The sequence below is a fragment of the Colossoma macropomum genome, unplaced genomic scaffold (genome assembly GCF_904425465.1).
Source record: "Colossoma macropomum unplaced genomic scaffold, Colossoma_macropomum, whole genome shotgun sequence".
Classification (NCBI taxonomy): Eukaryota; Metazoa; Chordata; class Actinopteri; order Characiformes; family Serrasalmidae; genus Colossoma; species Colossoma macropomum.
The window spans coordinates 17,370,963-17,390,895 of record NW_023494789.1 but is presented as its reverse complement, the minus strand read 5'-3'; the positions used below and the strand labels follow the sequence as shown (position 1 = coordinate 17,390,895).

The window sequence follows — 19,933 nt, the reverse complement described above, 5'->3', positions numbered from 1 at the left end:
TTTTGTTCATTTTTACAAATTAGTCATTTTTATTGTTCATACTGTACACATCGATAAGTCTGTGTGCCCTTACTGAAGACCTGAGCAGGTACAACCCCATTTCCAAATAAATTTGTTTGAAAATAGTGCAAAAACAAAATATCAAATGTTGAAACAGAGATGTTTTTATTGTTTTTATGAAAGGTTATACACATTTTAAATTTGATGCCAGAAATTGCGACATGGACATGGTTACCACTGTGTTGCATCACTTCTTCTTTTAACAACACTCTGTCAGCGTTTTGGGAGACCAGTTGCTGTAATTCTGAAAGTGAAATATTTTCTCATTCTTGCTTGATATAGGATTTCATCTGCTCAGGGACTTCATATTTTTTCATTTCCTAATGCGCCAAATGTTTTCAGTGGTGACAGGTCTGGACTGCTGGCAGGCCAGTTTAGCACCCAGACTCTTTTACTACAGAGCCATGCTGTAGTAATACATGCAGAAAGTGGTTTGGCGTTGTCTTGCTGAAAGAAGGCCTTCCCTGAAAAAAGACGTCGTCTGGATGGCAGCATTTTTTGCTCCAAAATGTTTTTCAGGCAGTGTTTTTTTCAGAAGTGTTCCATTACAGAATGTCTGTTTTTAACCGACATGCCGCCTGGGGGCCCGAAGATCATTGCCATCCACTATTGGTTTCGGCATTGTGCCTTGCATACAGAGATTTTTCCGGATTCTCTGAGTCTTCAATGATATTATGTACTGTAGATGATGAAATCCCCAGATTCTTTGCTATTTTACATTGAGAAACTTTATTTGATTTTTTGCACTATTTTTTGCACTATTTCCTCCCCCACACAGTCTTTCACAGAGTGGTGAACCCCTCCCCATCTTTACTTCTGAAAGACTCTCTGGGATGCTCTTTTTATGCCCAACCATGTTACGGACCTGTTGCCAGTTAGCCTAATTAGTTGTGTGATGTTTTTAGCATAACACAACTTTACCTTTTGTTGCCCCCGTCCTGCCTTTTTTGAAACATGTTGTTGGCATCAAATTCAAAATGGGTATATATTTTTCAGAAAACAATAAAATTTCTCAGTTTCAACTTTGATATGTTGTCTTTGTACTGTTTTCAGTTAAATATGGGGTTTAAATGATTTGCACATCATTGCATTCCGTTTTTATTTACATTTTGCACAGCATCCCAACTTTTTGGAAACAGGGTTTCCTGAAGTTCTGACAAGTTTTGAGGATGTATTTATGGAAGTTTTGGGTGACTGTTGACTTCCAGTGTTTGTTAGCAGCGTTAGCCTTGTAACTCCAGTGCTGAATTAAGGCAGCAAAATTTGGACACCAAGCATGTCTCAACTGAGTGAGAAGTTTTTTTGCCTAAACACTCCATTTAAGTCTTCACATTAAACATGTTTCACGGCTTCCCTATGTTGTTTTCCCATTTGTGTTTGCTCCATGTTACAATCTGCTGACAAATGGCCGTTAACATAGATTTAAGCTTGATTTTTTTTTAGTTCCATTTTACTTATTTCTACTCCTGAGCTCCTCTTAAATTAGGTTTTTATTGTCTATTTTGTATGCAGCATCGCATACAGTACACTGTAGGATAAACCCTTGACCTTTCAAACGCCCCCAGTGAATCTCATTCCCACAGACAAGCTTATTATAGTAGGAAGTCAGTCTTAAGGAAGTCTGAGAGTTTGTTGTTTAGCGGTATGGACTTAATGTACAGAAAAAAAGGTTTTTAAAGGACCCCTATCCTACATATGTCTTGCATTTTTCCCCTAAGGCCCTCTTGTAATGTTTCTGTGGTTTTATGAAACAAGAACAGTCAAAATTCATTTTATTAAAACGATTTTTCCACCTCTCTTTATCCCTTGTTGAGAAAGGGATCCCTTGTTAATAGACTGATAAATGTAAATAAGCTCTGTTATGATTGGCTGTCCTGTATTGTGCATCAGGGAACAGTCCAGACTGAAATGCTGCATGTAACTTCAGCTTGAATAGGCGGAGCTAAACTCCTATGGGCTAAAAGGATGGATATATGTAAATGTGTTGGTTTTTGTGACATTACAAAAGCAGTGAATTAAAAAAAGGGCTATTTTTGCAGCTTAGTTCCTGTATATGAACAGGGGAGTAAATGGTACATTTTGAAAAAGTATTTGTATAATACATCAAACTGTTTTTTTTTAAAAAGTAAACGTTTTCAGTGATAATCTTTTCAGATTAAAGGAGGGCCTGGCCTCTTACAGAGAGGCACAGAGAGCAACCGCTTAACCATTTGAGCCTCATATTGGGAGTGGAAGGCTGTGCAGTAAGAGATAATGATTTCAAAAAGAGCATACAGCGAACTCTTCAGGGCAGCACTTCACTGTTCTTCATTACGCCACTCCCTAAAGACCGGTTCTTTTTAACTCCTGTTTCCGATCACAGTGGAGCTTGCAGACGCACACATATGTGTATTTTTGCAAAAACAACAGAGCGATGAACCACCGGAGCCGCAGCTTTCCCTCGTTCCAATTCTCTACATCTTTCATGAATGAAAAAAGGGATGTTGAATTATTTCTGTGCTTAAGCAGAACTAACAAGAGGAAGAGGGCAGAGTGCGTCTGCGAACATGAATAATCAAACGATACCGCAACCTGAATTCTTTTGTTTTCCCGTAATTTAATGCACAGTGGCTAGATGTGCAGGGACATGCAGATATAGGGCGTTACATGCTCCTCACTCTGCCTCTTTTGCTTTGTGGGTTCGGCTTAAATGCTCTCAGCCTTCAACTTGAGTTGTGACCACTCCATAAACCCAGTCAGCGTTTAAAAAGGGTGACTTACGTAACTCGCGGAAGTGCTTCATTAGTTTGTTCTGCCTTTTCTTTTCTAAGTCTCTGTTCAAACATTGGGCTGACTTTTTGGCCCTCCTGCTGGAATGAAGCTAATTCCTCCAACATCTTAATTATGTCCTCTGTTCCATGCCGGAGACCCTTTTGCACAGTGCTAGGGAACAGGTTTCTGTATGACTCTGCAAGCGTCTATTCTGCAACAATGGCCAGCAAATTGTTCTTTATTGACCTGTTAGTGGTGTAACCATGAATCATAACCACATGTACCTCAGTTTCCATAGGAACGTGCCCTCGTATCTGAAAAGTTTGAGTCTTTCACCTTATACGCCTCTAAACTGCGTCAGTTTCTATCATTAAGACTAATGACACACAGGGAATTTTCTTTAATGTTAAAATCGGCTTAATGCAGGGTGAAATCCTGGGTACTTTTGTAGATTGAGATTGCACAGTGCGCCGTACGTCGTCTCCGCTATTTTCATTCTCTCCTCCTTTCTTAATTTGTTTTTCTTTCGTTTTGTATTAGCGAGCGAGCGTGACCCATGCATTAGAGTAGCGCATGAAAGCCATTCACACAGTTTCCCCTGCTGCTCGTTAGGCCTGTTAAAACTGGGCGTGCCAGTTTCCTTTTAGTTCATTTAAGATGCTGCCATTAGTGCAGGCTTTATTTGCCCTCTCTCCTGATTGCCTGGGATGTTTTCAGCAGCGGTGCAGCTGCAAATAGAGGCGGGTTTGGGCCGTAATGGGTTGTGACAGGGAATCCGAACAGATAACATTAGAGCGAGAGGCAGTCACTGATCTGGCCTGTGAGCTTCAGGCCCACGGGCTATCCCGGGACGATTAATCTACTCTGCTCTGCTCTACTCTTATCTCCTGTTCTTCTCTTCTTTTCTGTCCTGTTCTTCTCCCCTATTCTATTCTTCTCTTTTCCTCTACTTGTCTGTCCTCTACTACTCCTCTCTTATTTTCACTTCTCTTCTCTTCTCTTCTCTTCTCTTCTCTTAGCAGCTCAGAGGCCTGTATTTTTAGTGAGAGCAACTACACACAGGGATATGTGTAAATGTTTTTTTTACCAAAAACAAATTCCTTAAAATCTAGTTGGTCTAATATTTAATATTTCTCATTTTTTGATTGTTGTAAAAATGTTTATTTCTAGATGTTTTTACTTGCTGTAAGTCATTTTCTGTCTCCTTGTCATCTCCTTCTTTTCTCTTCTTTTCTCTTACTCTCTTCTCATATTCTTGTTTTCTCTCCTATTCTTGTCTCAAATTCTTCTTGTCCTCTACTCCTCAGTCCTCTTCTGCTATTCTCTCTTTTATTCTACTCTGCTCTTCTCCTTTCTCTTTTTTGCTCCTGTTTTTTCTTCTTCTACTCTTTTTTTCTTTTCTCATTTCTTGTACTTTTCTACTCTCTTCTTTCTTCTACAGTGCTCTCCTCTACTACTCTCCTGTCCTCTACTCTTCCTTCCTCTTCACCTCTCTTCTTTCTTTTCCCTGTGCGTGGTTTGCAGTGTAGTTCCGCTCACTAAAAATACAGTCCTCTCTGCTGCTGAGAGAAATTCCCTGGAACTTTGGGGAGCGCAGCTCAGCTTCCTACTGTACTTCACTACCTTTCATTATTTCATACTGCCTCGCCTCCTTTTGTTTGGTTAGGGGTCTATTAAAAGTTTCCTCAGGAAGTAGCTACGAGACGACACAAGTTTTATGTTTTTCCCCTCTTTTGCATTTTTGGTTTAGTTTCTTTCCAAAATTGCTGCATAGTCAGCCAAGTTATCTTAAGGCTTGACGTTGAGTGTCCCTTCACAACTTCTCCACGTTCCTGTTGCACAGAGTAGTTTCAGCCTTACTTTACTTTCTGTGTAGTGCAGTTTTGAAATTATTGCATAGCTTTTCAAAATAAGTTGAATAAGCTTGTTTTTTCAGTTTGCAGTATCTTAATATATTACGAAGAATGCTGTTTAGATCTTGCCATTTTTCTGAAAACTGCAAGCCCCTCCTTCGGAATTGTACCAAAGCCCACACATTTTATCAGCACTCAAACCTTTCAGCTGTTTAAACAACCTATAGGCCAAAAGAGTTTCTAATTGTGTTTTTTTTTTGTTTTTTTTTTGTTTGTTTTTTTTACAATACGTTGAAAAAGTTATTTACTTAGTTATTTAGTGCTGCTTTGCATACCAACAAAGACACTTTGATGGCCATGAAGCTGAGTGTTGAAAGAAATATATACCCAAAGCTTTAGCAAACAGATGTTTTACATTAACAAAACCTTTGCAGGTATTTCTTTTTCTTATTCAACTGAAAAACTTTTTTCTACCCTTCAGAATTTCATCAGAAGGGAGTCCCCAAACATACACTATGCAAAAACCATCTTTAGGAATGCCCCTGTCCCTCCTCTGCATGTACAGATTATCCAGAGGAAACCCCTGTTTGAAATCTCAAAGGCACTCACAGTTCAGATATGCCAAGACACTAAAACTGAAGGCTTTGAAAAGAGCACGTTTTTCACTGACCAAGAATTGACGCCAATCCACAGAAAGCAAGACTACAAAATAGTGTCCTCTAACCACGAAGCAGGAGGAAAAGCAGCGTCCCTTTGATGAGGAAAGAGAACGCTGTCAACATCTGTCTCCTACACCTTCCCTGTCACACTGCCACCATCTCTTTGATGAGTCTTTCATTCGTCCGTCTCAAACGCACGGGTATGACAAGCCTGGGCTGAAAGGCCAGCAGCCAGTAATTGCATATCTATTGCTCATCCACAGCCTTCTGCCCTTGAGTGCACTTCAACTGACCTATTTCTGTCTGCACTTAAGGACCGTTTGGACAGCATGGCAATTTCAAGCTTCACATATTGACGTGTTATTGTTGTTATAATTGAATATTAGGCAACTGTATAGACTGTTTGTGTCATAAATCCTCTGACAGTTCTTGCTTTTGGATCCAATAGCACTAAGTAGTTCTTCTGACAATGCAATTTAAACAACTATTTAAAACATGGGGGCAGGCTAAACTAGAATATATGCAAACATATTACCTCACATTTTTCCTTTGGCTGAGTGAAGCTTGTAAAGTTATATCCAAATGAAAGCTTCCCCTCAAACACTCAGTTGTTATAAGATGATATTAATACATTTTGCTACATTTGGGCCTCAAAACCCAAGCCTCTCTATTAAAACTGATTATTTTCTTGTTTTAAGCAATAAAATGTTTAAAACAAGAAAGTCATCTACCAATAGAATAAGATGGTTTCATTAAAAAAATTATGAAACAGCAAGCAAAAACATCTAGAAATAAGCATTCTTACAGCAGTCTAAAAATGAGAAATATTAGACATTAGACCAACTATATTTGAAGGAATGGTTTGATGGGAAAAAAATGTACACTTTTTTTAGCCAAACAACACAGATTTACTACAAAGCTAACGTTGCTAACAAACACTGAAGGTCAATAGTCACCAAAGTCTTTTCTATAAATGCATGACCAAAGCTACTTACTGTGAGTTTAAAGATGAATAAAATTTCACTTTGTAGCCGTAGCCATTTTAGACAACAGGTATTATGCCAAATTCCGCCTCCCCCTCAGAATCAGACTTCCTTTACATGTACTCGTCATGCAGGCACACAGTCGCTGCAGGTTACGTTTATGGTTTCTGTTGTGACTTTTAATAAATGACTGTTAATTTAAAATTTCTAATTGAAGATGCTTCTAAATAGCAACAGTAGAAATTGTGATTGCAACCTGTGGTGTTCGTATGCAGGCATGTGTGCATGCCAAGAAACCCCACATTCTAAGAGGGAATTCTGAATTCGGCGCAGCACCTGTTGTCTAAAATGCTGACCTCTGGGTTTGACTACATCTTAACGTTTGTTCTTTATTGTATTTCACAGTAAGTGTATATGTCCTGAACCATGTCGACAAGTCTGAGCGACCATGTTAAAGATGCAGTTTTAGAAACTTTAGAAACAAATTTTGGGCATTTATTTATGGAAAAGCTCTGGGTAACTATTGACTTCTAGGGTTTATTAGCAATGGTATCATCTGAAGTATCAAGTGTCACGCCCCTCCATCACTCAATCATTGAAGTCATTCTGTTCCTTTTCTATGAATGGACTTTTTTCTCTTATCATGGCCTTGTCTAGACGTTACAGTGACCAGATTCCGTAAAAAATCTGGTCAATTATATGAATCTGGGAATAAAAACATGGAGAGAATGTATGCATGAGACTTTATTTGAAGAAGAAAATTCGCTGCAGGTGAAAAAGAGAAAACTGTCTGGAGAGAAGAGTGAGTGACAGATGTTTTATTCTTTTTCTTTCTTTCTTTCAGTTTTACTACACAAGCACAATATTTTTTCTTAATGTTACTGTAGTTCACTTTCAGATACTTGTCCAAGGCACAGCCATGAGTGACCGACTGAATTCTAATGCACTCTGTTGCAGAAAAAGGATTAGATATTCCTGAAGAGAAAAACGTTATTACATATCTGGTTGTGCGTGTTTGGCCACAGTTCACACCTGCACTTGCCTTTGTAATAACATTTTTTGATTAACCATTTTTGTCTGTTCTCAGCAGGGTAACCTTTAGACTCCTTCAAGCACTGGTGTGTATTTGTGTGTTGTAGATAAAAGGGCCGGAAAAGACTCTGGAGGAGAGACGCTCCAGCCTGGACGCTGAGATCGACTCACTGACCAGTATCCTGGCTGATCTAGAGAGCAGTTCCCCATACAAGCCCCGCACGCCACAGGTAACACACTCTACACACCTCTTTCACATTAGCATACATTCAGAGTAATTGGTGAACTTTTATATTCATCTTAATATAAACTGCCTGCCTAAAGTTTGAGGACACCTATCTTTTGCAATTGCTCTATTTGTCAGTTTACAGCAATGTAACACATTACATCTTGACACTAGATCTTTGCAAAAACTACAAAACTAAAGGAACAACTGATAAAAGCACTCCCTTGAGAATAATGCCAAGTCCCACACATTTTATCCTTTTGTGATGTCAGCATTCAAACCTTGTGCTTAAACTGCCTTTGAGCTGAAAGAATTTCAGTATGTGCTTTTAACAATAGTTTGGAAAAGAAATGATTGTTTAGAAAAAAAACATTTTTCAAAACAAGAAAGACACTTTGATGAACATGAAGTTGAGAGTTGTGAAATATACTATGCTTTATTAGTAGTTGGTATACTGGTTATCCGGTATACTGGCTATAATTCTTCCTAAGGTATTAATTTGGTCTTTATTATTGCCTGTGTATTTACCATTACCGGTATGCAGCAAATAATCACAGATAATACAACACACATCCAGAGTACACTAATTCCATCACCTCTCGTGCCTGAGGTAAGTTAATAAAGTTTGTTCTTAAAGGAGTAGACATCAGAATGTGAAGAGTTAATGAGTTAAAGGGGAAAAGAGAGTGGAAGGAAAAGCCAGTCTCTTGGGGTTAGCCGTTAGCCATTAACCTAGCATGGAGACGAGCTGGCTTTTCCATGTGCACCGCCTAGGGTGTCCCTCGCTCAGTGAGCCGCTTCAGGCTGTTCTGTGGTCTCGGGGCCTGGCCCTCATAACAAGCCGAGAGGCTCCACAGCTTCTCAGCCAATAACGTCAATGACTGTAATATTTACCAAATTCCAGCAGCGTCTAATGGTCATAGATAGAAGCTCAAGTGTGAGAGACGCACTTATGAGACAGTTGACATTTGGATTGGTTTGGTTATTTGACTGATCAGTTGGCTGACAGACTGATTATCTTGGATAGGTTGGCATTCTCTACAGTAGGGACTTGGGGTCAGATAGAAGCGAGGCCTACAAATCAGATTTCCCAGCCTGAACTCCAGGTAGAATTATAGTTTTACTGACACATTAGCCTATTTCGCACCGCTGTGCTTTAAGCTAAGATTAATTAAGATTAATTTGGGCGTAAAAGAACAGAGCTCGGAGAAGGGTCATCAGGGTAAGAAAGCAATATTGACATTTGTCTATATATTGTTCATATGTTTTTACTGTTTCACCCACTAAAAATGTATATTTCAGTTGTTAAAATTAGGTCTCATTGAAAGTGAAAAGACATCCCAGAATAATGAGGCACGTTTAATGTACAACAAAAGTAGGTTAAGCATCCAAATTCTATTTGATAAATATATATAAATACACTATACCATGATGTATACCAAAACCTTCAGAAGTCTTAATTATACCAGGAGATTTTTTTGTCATATTGTCCTCTACCATATTTTGTGTATTGTTTTTATCTTAATTAATCGTAATTGAATAATAGCGGGGAAAACATTACCTGTCTAATTTCAAAAGAAGGCAAAGTGTCCCTAGACTTTTGGCTGGTGGTTTATCAGTAAAGTTCTGATTCTACCTGTGAATCAGGCTCTGAAATCTGTAATTTGTGGCCTGAGTCCTCTATATAGGCCTCACTTCTATCTTACCCAAAGTCTCTGCTGCCATTCTATCCAAATAAATGACCATCACCCATCACCCATCAGTCAGTCAGTCAGTCAGTCAGTTAATCGGTCAAATGACCAATCCAAACAGCTGGTCAATAAAGTTATACATATAAAGATATAAAGCAAAACATATTTTGTAAGTGTACCAGTCATTTCTCATTTTTGGAAAGTGTTATGAGTCTAAAATTACAATGACCCATATCATTAATAGATGTTAAATGATGTTAAGAGCAGATTGTTCAAGTTGAAGCCTAGGGCACTTTACTAAATAGTTTCACACATTGAATGTAGGCCATTGCATTCTGAGTCAATTCCATTGCATTTGGAACAACCAGCTTCCACCTGTTAGATGTAGCATGTGAAAGAATGGAGCTTTCTCTGAACACCCAGTTGCGCCTAGTTTTTTTCTTTTTCTCCTGAAGCATACAACCTGTTCTTATTTGTGTCTCAGGTCTTTTTAATTAGCTACTCTCCAGAGTCCTCAAAATATAAAGCAGAAATTACTGCTGATCAGTAATGAGTATGTGGTCTGCAGACACCCTCAATAGTCTTGAATTCAAAAAAGCACACAGTGTGACATATTCACTGCTCTAAATACAAGATACACTATATCGCCAAAAGTATTCACATCCCATTCTTAATCCATAGTGGTTTAATATGATGTCAGCCCACGCTTTGCAGCTATAACAGCTTCCACTCTTCTGGGAAGGCTTTCCACAAGGTTTAGGAGTGTGTTTATGGGAGTTTTTGACCATTCTTCTAGAAGTGCATTTGTGAGGTCAGACACTGATGTTGGACGAGAAGGCCTGGCTCGCGGTCTCCGCTCTAATTCATCCCAAAAGTGTTCTATCGGGTTGAGGTCAGGACTCTGTGCAGGCCAGTCAAACTTGCTCATCCATGTCTTTATGGACCTTGCTTTGTGCGCTGGTGCGCGGTCATGTTGGAACAGGAAGGGGCCATCCCCAAACTGTTCCCACAAAGTTGGGAGCATGAAATTGTCTGAAATCTCTCTCTAATGAAGCATTAAGAGTTCCTTTCACTGGAACTAAGGGGCCAAGCCCAAATCCTGAAAAACAACCAAACTTTACACTTGGCACAATGCAGTCAGACAAGTACTGTTCTACTGGCAACCGCCAAACCCAGACTCGTCCATTGGATTGCCAGACGGAGAAGCGTGATTCGTCACTCCAGAGAACACGTCTCCACTGCTCTAGAGTCCAGTAGCGGCACTTTACACCACTGCATTCAACGCTTTGCATTGCACTTGGAGATGTAAGGCTTGGATGCAGCTGCTCGGCCATGGAAACCCATTCCATGAAGCTCTCTATGCACCGTTCTTGAGCTAATCTGGCGACCACTTGAAGTTTGGAGGTCTGTAGCGATTGACTCTGCAGAAAGTTGGCGACCTCTGCGCACTATGCGCCTCAGCATCCGCTGACCCTGCTCTGTCATTTTACGTGGCCTACCACTTCGTGACTGAGTTGCTGTTGTTCCCAATCGCTTCCACTTTGTTATAGTACCACTGACGGTTGACTGTGGAATATTTAGTAGCAAGGAAATTTCACGACTGCACAGGTGGCATCCTATCACGGTACCACACTGGAATTCACTGAGCTCCTGAGAGGAACCCATTCTTTCACAGATGTTTGTAGAAGCAGTCTGCATGCCTAGGTGCTTGGTTTTGTACACCTGTGGCCATGGAAGTGATTGGAACACCTGAATTCAATGATTTGCATGGGTGAGTGAATACTTTTGGGAGTATAGTGTACCTACATATATCTGCACACATCAATTGAATTTGATAGTAATGTTAATATTCTCAATATATTTTAGAAAGGTCTCCCACGTGCTCAGACAGTCTAAGCGTTGGCTCTCATCAGGAGCTCTTGAGTTCGATCCCTAGTGATGCTGCAGCTATCTGTGGCCCCTGAGTCTAAGGGGCCTCCCTGTTTCTGGATGGGTAGGATGGCCCAACTCCTCCCCCATCGCTCAGTGCAGTGCAAGCCAGCATAGGCATCTGTTAGCTAATGTAACAGAACTGGCAGTTAGCATTGTCCTCAGCTGTTTATTGTTGTTGCATTAATGGCAGTTTAAAAAAAAATGCTTTTGCAGTTGAGCTTCATATGACTTTGAAGAAGCATGTGCTAGCTTTCTGCCTCCTAGCGTGTGTAGTATTGTGTGATGGGGGAGACTTAGCTAGTGGGTGGAATTGGATAAGACTAAATGGGAAAAATGCAGTGGTGTGTGTATGTGTGTGTGTGTGTGTGTGTGTGTGTGTGTGTGTGTATAGGATTTCTATGGATTTTACGTTTCTGTCATGCAAGTGGAACAAAATAGACTCGACAGCTCGTAGAAAAAGGTTGGAAATGGTCACAAGACATGCATTTAGCACAGCTGGTGTGGACTGAAACTTTGATTAAAATGGAAGTGCATCGGTTCTGTCAGACAGATGCCTTAAAAATGTTATATTATTGTATATATAATGGGAAAACGTGTTCCCTTTAAGAATAATCTCTGTTTACTGTAAAGCTAAACCATATCTTTTTATAAGTTTAAAATGTTCTGGATGTTGTAAACATCTACATAGCGTTACAGAAAATAAACTGAATAAGATTCCCCCTTACGTCTTACATTGATTTCTCAGCTGTGTTTTACAGAATGTTTAATTTATGTGTGAAATAGTGTCTAGTCATTGCTTTGATCAGAAATTGCATAATTTTTCAAAATACAACACCAAAATGTATATTTTTTTTGTACATCCTAACAGAAATGCATAGATTGCTCCAATCCAATTCATCCAATGTTCATCGTCTGACCCCAAAAAATATCTAGGGCTATAAATCCCAGACATGCAGTGGTATAAATGAAATTACAACATCTGCATTCAGTAAATGAGCTGAGATTTGGTTTGGCCTCATCACTTTATCAATGAGGGCAGGGGAGCTTCTTCCCCCCAAGTTACCCCAAAAATGCATTTAAGCCCTACTTAACAGTCCTAGCCTACTGTTAGACAACTGTTTTGGTTAGCGGATGAGTTTTTATAGCGTTTATTATTAATAACATGTAAAATTATTTGAATATTGGAGTATTTTATCACATTTTATTTTTTTGCCATTTCTTGTTGTTTTAAAACAACACATTTTAAAATGAAATTCTACTAATTTTCCAACATTTTTGCATACTTAAATGGTTAACAAAATCATTCAACATGTTTCGGTGTGGAATGCTACATTCTAGAGAAACTTACCAAATCAGAATTGTTCACAGTGGTGGTGATAGACACCACATGTCTGCCTCTAAGCGATCCCTCACAGACAGTTATTACATAAAATGTTTATAAATATGCTGCCTGATCTCTGAAACATTGTTTTACAGTACTTTTACATGGTGGATAGGTCCATGCCAGGTGTTCTAAGGCAAAATAGTCCCCAAAGAAAACCTGTATTTTACCATTATTACCTAAGGTTTACTGGTGTTTTTAGGTGGTAAATAAAAAGGCTATATTTGTGTCGTAGACATCAGAACCCCTAGTTCCTATGACTACCTCTGTAAAGAAATCTGAGTCTGCAAGTTTTTCTGTACAGCTAACAATTTCACATCAATTATGGGGCAGTTTTAGAAAATCTCTATCATATTTAAAGTTCCCTTTAAATATGATAAAATCACTATAACACATGGCCTCACCTGGCTTATTGCTTTATTCCAGTACTTGTTCATAAGAATTCATAGAACTCCATACTGATTGCTGGCCTAATTGAACTGCATGTGGCTGTTTTAACAGTCTCACGCAGAGGTCCATATTTGGTTCAGTGTGTCTGTACCGGAGACTGAACCTGGTGTATTGTTTCATAAAGCAGCACTGTAGAGCCACAAATGGAGCTCTCTGGGGAATTGCAGGCAGTCAGGAGGTCAAGTATCAGTCACTGAGCAACTCGCTCTTGTTTTCAAGGTTTTGATGTCTGCTGTGGCAAATGGAGATGGCAGCTAATGATACAGGCCTTTCTGAAAATTTCTACCTTCTGCAGCAGCAAGATGTACTGCAAACACAACCCTGCACACACACACACACACACACACACACGCTCACACACTCAAATACACACTTCCCCTGACTCTCCACACTGACGTAAACCCACACACATACACAGGAACACATTTTTAGTGGTTGTCCACCCACTAGCTTCTGAAATAGCAGGTAAATCATGTCTAAATAAAATATAGTGTAAGAGTGCAGATCTTTGTAAAAATGCCTCACGAGTGCTACAAGTTAGAGGAGGGATTCAGAAAGCTTTTGTCAGTAGGACGTGAAAAATTGATGCACACCTGTACAGGCCAGGGAAGAAAAGCAGTGTATTAGTAGATGATCAGCCATGCCTGAGCAGTTTCTACTGCTGGGGTCAGACCTGAAGGCCAACCCCAGTCACTCCGCATTATTCTTCTCCCAGCCCTTCATGTTGTTCGCTGTGTTGCACATCACAGGCCCTGCCTCCACCGCCAGGATGACAATAGCAGCAGAGGAATTGCTTTGGAAAGATGCTGAGGAATGTCCTTGGTTGCTTTCAGCCTAAGGCTGTGCTTCAGAAATGTGTTTTTATGCTTAAACATCTTCCTGGATGACACAGGGATGTAGTGAAATTGAAGAGGCTCAGTGAAATGAACTTCAGTCTAGTTGCGGTGTGTTCTGCTCTGTTGTGACGACTAGGCTTTTTTGGTAAGTAAGTTGTCATGACTCAAAGTAAAAAAATCAGCCTTAGTTTTTGTTTGTTTTCCGTGGTTACCAGCCCCTTCTCTCTCTCTCTCTCTCTCTCTCTCTCTCTCTCTTTCTCTCTCTCTCTCTCTCTCTCTCTCTCTCTCTCTCTCTCTCTCTCTCACATACACAAACACACACACACACACACACACACTCCTGCTGATGCTGATTCTGGCTGATTAACTTGTGTTGACTGGCATTTTATTCATCCAGCTGCTCTCTGCACAACTGCACAATGCAGTAAGGATTTTTTTTGTTCCCTTTTGGGGAGAATGTTTCTCTCTCTCTCCCTCTCTCTCTCTCTCTCTCTCTGCCTTCTTCTCTCTCTCTTTCTGTCTCTCTCTCTCTTTCTGTCCCACTCTCTCTCTCTCTGACTCTTGCTCTTTGTTGCTCTTTTTCACTCTCTCTGTCTTTCTATTTTCTATCTCTGTATCTCACCCCTTTTCTCTCTCTGTCCTTCTTTCCATCTTTTTCCATCTCACCTTCTTCCCTTCTTGTTTTTCCTCTCTCTGTCTCTCTCTTGCGATGTCTCCTTCTCTCTTTTTCTTTTTTTCTTACTATTCTTTTTCTTTCTGTCTCTCTCTCTGCTAATTTTTGTCATATTTTTCTCTTTTTTATTCTGTTCATCTCTCTGTCTCTTTCCTCTTCTGTTTATATATCTTATTTTTCTTCTTTCTCTTTTTCCCTGCCTTTCTTTCCATCACTCACTCTCTCTTTCTCTCCCTCTACTTCTGTCTCTGTCTCTCTCTTTCTCTATTCTGTTTCTCTCTCTGTCTCTGTCTTTTTCTCTTCCCTCTTCTGTTTCTACCTCTCTCTCCTTCTCTGGCGCAGCTGCTGGAGTGCCGATCTTCCGCTTGTATAAGCAGAGAGTAACAGGCAGCTTCAGTTTTGCAGCTCCGCTCCCCAATCGATGGAGCTTCTCTCAGAGCGGCTGGGACGGAGGCTCCAGGGCTGTCAGAGCAGACCTGCTCTGCGGTTTGTAGATGTCGCTGAGTTGCTGAGTTTGTTTTATGACTGGCTAATAAAAGTGTTAGCAGCTAGCGGCAGCGCTCAGCCCCACCCCTGATGGCTTCACACACATCAAAACAATTTTGTTTGCTTTACTTGGTATTCTCCATGGCATAACAGGAAGTAATGAAATGTGATCATTATATAAGTCCCAGTTGCTTTCTCCTCACTCCGATGCATCCGAGAGGCAATTTTGAGGTTGACACAGATTACCAAGTTTTCTCCAACTCTCATAGTGGTGCTGAATTATCTCATAGTTTGTAACATTAAGTCAGAAGTTTTTGCTGCCATCTTGAATACAGTAGTTGCGTTTTGTTGTGCAACTGTGATTTCAGCAGTTTGGATTGGTTCTTTTTAGCGTTAGTCTCTGTAAAATAATTGTCTCTTTTTTATGAAGTTGTAATAAATGGGTTTGAATGGGGTGTAATTCAGAGAGAGCATCCTAACAGGACAAAAAGCATAATACCTCTCCTAGAGTCGCTCCGTTAAAAAAAATGGCAAGAAAAAATTTGTTTTTCAAGATTGTGTCAGCTTTTGAGAGGTCCTTTCTTTTATGAATGCAAAATGTAGTACTATTGCTCACCTACTTGTTATCATGTGTGATTGGTGGTTGTTTGTTGTTGTTGACATTAGTTTTTCATCATCTACCCAGTCAATGTCAAGGATAACATGCGGCTTCAGTTCTATGTCAATAAGAGGCATCGCCCTTGAAAGGAGCCGCAAGTGCTTATTTGCGCATGCAAATTATTCCACATATAAAATGCCACAATCAAACCCTCATCTCTTAAAAGGAGAGAAAATTAAACTCTTAGACATTAGATGATGTATCTTCTGAGTAGCACGATGCTTAAGAAGCACCAGAGTGGTGTGCTCATTTGGATGCTTTTATTTGCCCCACCCCCCCTTTCCACTTGGAAAAAAATCACAACATTCTCAAGGCTGAATGCTTGTATGAGGCTCTGAAGGCATGTTTTTATGTTGATGATAACATGTCCTTTAGCTGGCTTGTTGCTCAGTTCATGCTGGTGGCCCTTTCCTGGTCACAGCAGTTCAGGCACGGTTCACGAGCGCTAACGCGGCTAGTGCGCAGCAGAGCGATGTCTATGCACATTACATCTGTTGGGGGAGAGTTAACAAGGAGTCTAGATGAGTGTCAAAACACAGCCTTCAAGAAGGCCCACTGCAGTAGCGTTAACGCCGGAGCTAGGAGGGGACAGGGGTGACCTCTTGTTATCTAGCCACTGCTCTGTAGCGTAAATATGCTAGCACTCCTACCTAGCGAGGTGTGAGAGGGCTTGCACACCTGCCTCAGGCCTCATGCTCAGGCTGACAGTACCGGAGTTCACTTACTTACTTTGTCTGTTTTGGTTAGATGAGAACAAATAAGTAGCTAAAGCTAATAGTTTTTGTTTTTGTGGTGTAGTTTTTGTGTCTTTTAATAAGGAAAGCTTACTAATGAGTTGCTGTCCAGTGCAAATGTTAGCCATTTTGAATATTTTTATTTGTTTATTGAAGAAGAGTAGGAGGACTGACCATGCAAATGGAGATGTGGTGAACTGGATTGACCTCCGGACTGAAAAACACCCAATAGACAATTATAGCACGGTGCCTCTGGGCCAACCTAAACCTTTAACTAAGTGCCACCACGAGAAACTCATGAATGCCGGAGTTTGAGAGATGGCCACTCCCGAGCACAACCTTTAATGACTGGCCCGCGTTTGGAAATCCCAAAAGTAACAAGACCGCCATGACCTCTCTTAGGAGCTTGAAAATTTAATCTAGCCTACGCACTGAGGCTGAAAATGCATTTAATTAAGCACAACAACACTGAGACAGGGCAAGGAGTTGCGTTAGGATGCCTGACTAAAAGATGGTGTGTCGAAAGCGATGAGCTTGTGGCAGTAATGTGTGCCTTCTCCTGTCTCTTCCACTGAAGCGTTAAGGGCCCTAATAATCACAAAAGATCCTCTGCCACTTCCAGGTTTTACTCCTCTAGATAGGCTTGACGAGACTTATTACATCAAATGCTGAGTAGCTCCTTCTATCCGTTATGAGATGGACTTGTTCAATTGAAGTGCCTTTTTGACTTGCTCACTGAAGCGTGTTGACTCACTCTGTAGTTATGCTGCCCCGACTTCATAGACCTTCTCGAGTCCACAGGAACACCACATGTGCCAGGCTTTTGTTGTCAGTTCCTGGACGAAATGACGTTTTATTTCATGGTTATTTATTTTAATTTGTATCCGAGTCAGTGACTCTGAGTCGACTCTGCCTCGCCCTGGAATGCCTTTGAGACATAGAACACAAGAAATTACAGCTTGAGAAAATGACCTTAATGCAGTGAGTGAAAGGTTTTGTTTGTAACGTCAAGTGTGTCTTTGCACGTCAGTTTTGCTATGATCATGCACAGTCATTGCTGTAATGCCCTTCGCACGCAGCTCGAAGAAGCACCAGGTTCAATATGGCTTCAAACAATGAGCCTTTCAGTATATAAAAACCTTTAGTCTGATTGGCAGAATAACCCGCCACATGCAGTAAATGCAGTGTTTATAAGACAAAACATCTTGAAACTGCTGGCTGGCATGTAGTTTGGACAGCAAGTATGCTAGCTAGTGCAATAGCTATTATAGCTGAAGTTCCCTGTTAATCTAACTGAAGTTTTAATAAGTTAGAGGTATCATTCATTTAAATCTCCTGAAACTTTAGCTATTGTGCTAGATACTTAGCATACATATTATGTAAACTATAGGCTAACCAAGCATTTCAGGTTGTTCTGCTGTTTTCCATTAAACACTACATTTACTACGTGTAGTTTACTACATCTGCATTTACTACATCTGCTTCTGTTCTGTGCTTCAGTTCTGTCCTGCCTTGCATTATATTATTATATTATATTATATTATATTATATTATATATTATATTATATTATATTATATTATATTATTATAAACCTGAAAGTTTCTGCTAATGCTTTGTACAATTCAGTGCCTGCAGCCAATGCGTCTAAACTAAAATTCTTTACTAAAGACTCAAGACTCTGCTCGCAGTCTCACCCCAGAGACTTGCACTGGAGGGACTCGTGACTCGATTCTGACTCACAATCTAGAGACACAAGCCTCAATTGATACCCCTGAGACTCAGCACACGACTCTGACCAAAACCCCCACCCCAAAGACTCTAGATTCGACTTGCACCTCAGAGATTCTAGACTCGACTTGTACTCGCACCCCAGAGACTGTGGACTGGACTCAGACACGCACCCCAGAGACTTGAGACTTGACTCTGACTTGCACTAAAGAGACTTGGAATCCAGAGACTCAAGACTTAACTTAAACTCAAACCTTAGAGACTTGAGACTCGACTCGGACACACACCCCAGAGACTCGAGACTCAACTCAGACTCAAACCTTAGAGACTCGTGACTCAACATTGACTCACTCCCCAGATACTCACTCCCCAGAGACTCCAGACTCAACTCGGACTCACAGCTCAGGTACTTGAGACTTGACTCGGACTCGCACCCCAGAGTCTCATGACGCAACTCAGACTCAAACCTCAGAGACTCGAGACTTGACTTGAACTCACACCCCAGATTCTATAGACTCGACTCTGACTCGCCCTGCAGAGACTCGAGACTCAACTCTGACTCGAACCACAGAGACTCGAGACTCTGCTCGCAACACTGCTCACAACGTATCATAACATCCTTCTTTTGGTGCTGGTATTTTGTCATGACCGCTGGCAGTCACACGCAAAGACACACGCACCTGCAGATGTGGAGGACCCACAGATGACCTCATTCATAAGCTATAAGGCACTTTTGTCTCTTTTCCTCTTTTCACTTTGAGAGTCCTGACTGTGTTCTATCTGTCTGTCAGCAGGGGCTTAGCAAATTACTATAATTAAAATTTTGTTTATTGGTATTTTTTTCACAATTTCATGAGAAGTCTAGTTGTTTGACGTGTAAATGTTTTCAGGTTTCTGTTTTGATGATGTGAAAATTCCATTGTCAGGCCCTGTCATTCTTTGCTTTGTTTGCCCCTCTCTCTCTCCCTCTCTCCCTCTCTCTCCCTCTCTCTCTCCCTCTCTCTCTCGCTGGCTCTGTGTCTTTAGCGCACAAACTCTTGCTTTCTCTCCCTCCCACGCTCTGTTTCAATGAGCCACCACTGTTTTCCCCCAAATCTCAAATTGTTTGAGTACATTGTAAAGGAGCTGAGCAAAAGCGCTGCTCAGTGGTCTGTTGAGCACGGAGTGGACCTGAGGCTAACATAGCCGTTCAGAGCGCTTTAGCTCCACTCAGCTCAAATCTTCCCCTGCTCTCTGCCTCGCTCATGCACACCACGGCACTACCAGTGCTTTTAGAGCTGAAGAGAAAGCACGCTTTAAGTAAACGGTAAAACAAAGCGGTCTCTGACTGCTCACCTTCTAACTGTCAGGGTCATTATTAGGTTGAATTAATAGTGAAACTGAGTTTTTGATGTAGTATTCTGTTTTGTTTTTTTTTTGTTTTTTTTATGAGGATCATTTTTTGCAGCCCCAATCTCAATGTGTTTCCTCTGATTCCGAGTCCCAATATAGGATTTATGTTTTAGTTGTCCAGCCTCACAGTATACTTAAATGCAGTAGGCTAAGAGTCATCTAAAGTAACCAGTCCGGTTTAATTAAGATAAGCTGTTGCTGGTTAGCCTGCATGATAATGTTGCAGTGAAATCACCCTGAACTGATTTGAAACCCCTGAACTGATATGTGTTGTGCTTTTTTGGATTACCTTTTAAAAACAACTGTTTAAAGTGTCTTGAATATATTACATTTGGATTTCAGGTTGTTCTTGCGTGCAGAAACTGGCCTGCTCCTTTCTCTCAACTGTCGGCTAACACACCGTACTA

At 40.6% G+C, this 19,933-nt stretch overlaps 1 protein-coding gene across 6 annotated transcripts in view; it reads left to right on the top strand.

The window, feature by feature from the left end:
• LOC118808028 (LIM domain containing preferred translocation partner in lipoma) overlaps positions 1–19,933 on the top strand; it is a 249,321-nt gene that overhangs the window by 111,384 nt on the left and 118,004 nt on the right. For all 6 annotated transcript variants that reach the window (XM_036570363.1, XM_036570366.1, XM_036570361.1 and 3 more), the window contains one exon: positions 7,446–7,568. In XM_036570363.1, the coding sequence (XP_036426256.1) occupies positions 7,446–7,568 (123 nt within the window). The remainder of the gene's footprint in view (positions 1–7,445; positions 7,569–19,933) is intronic.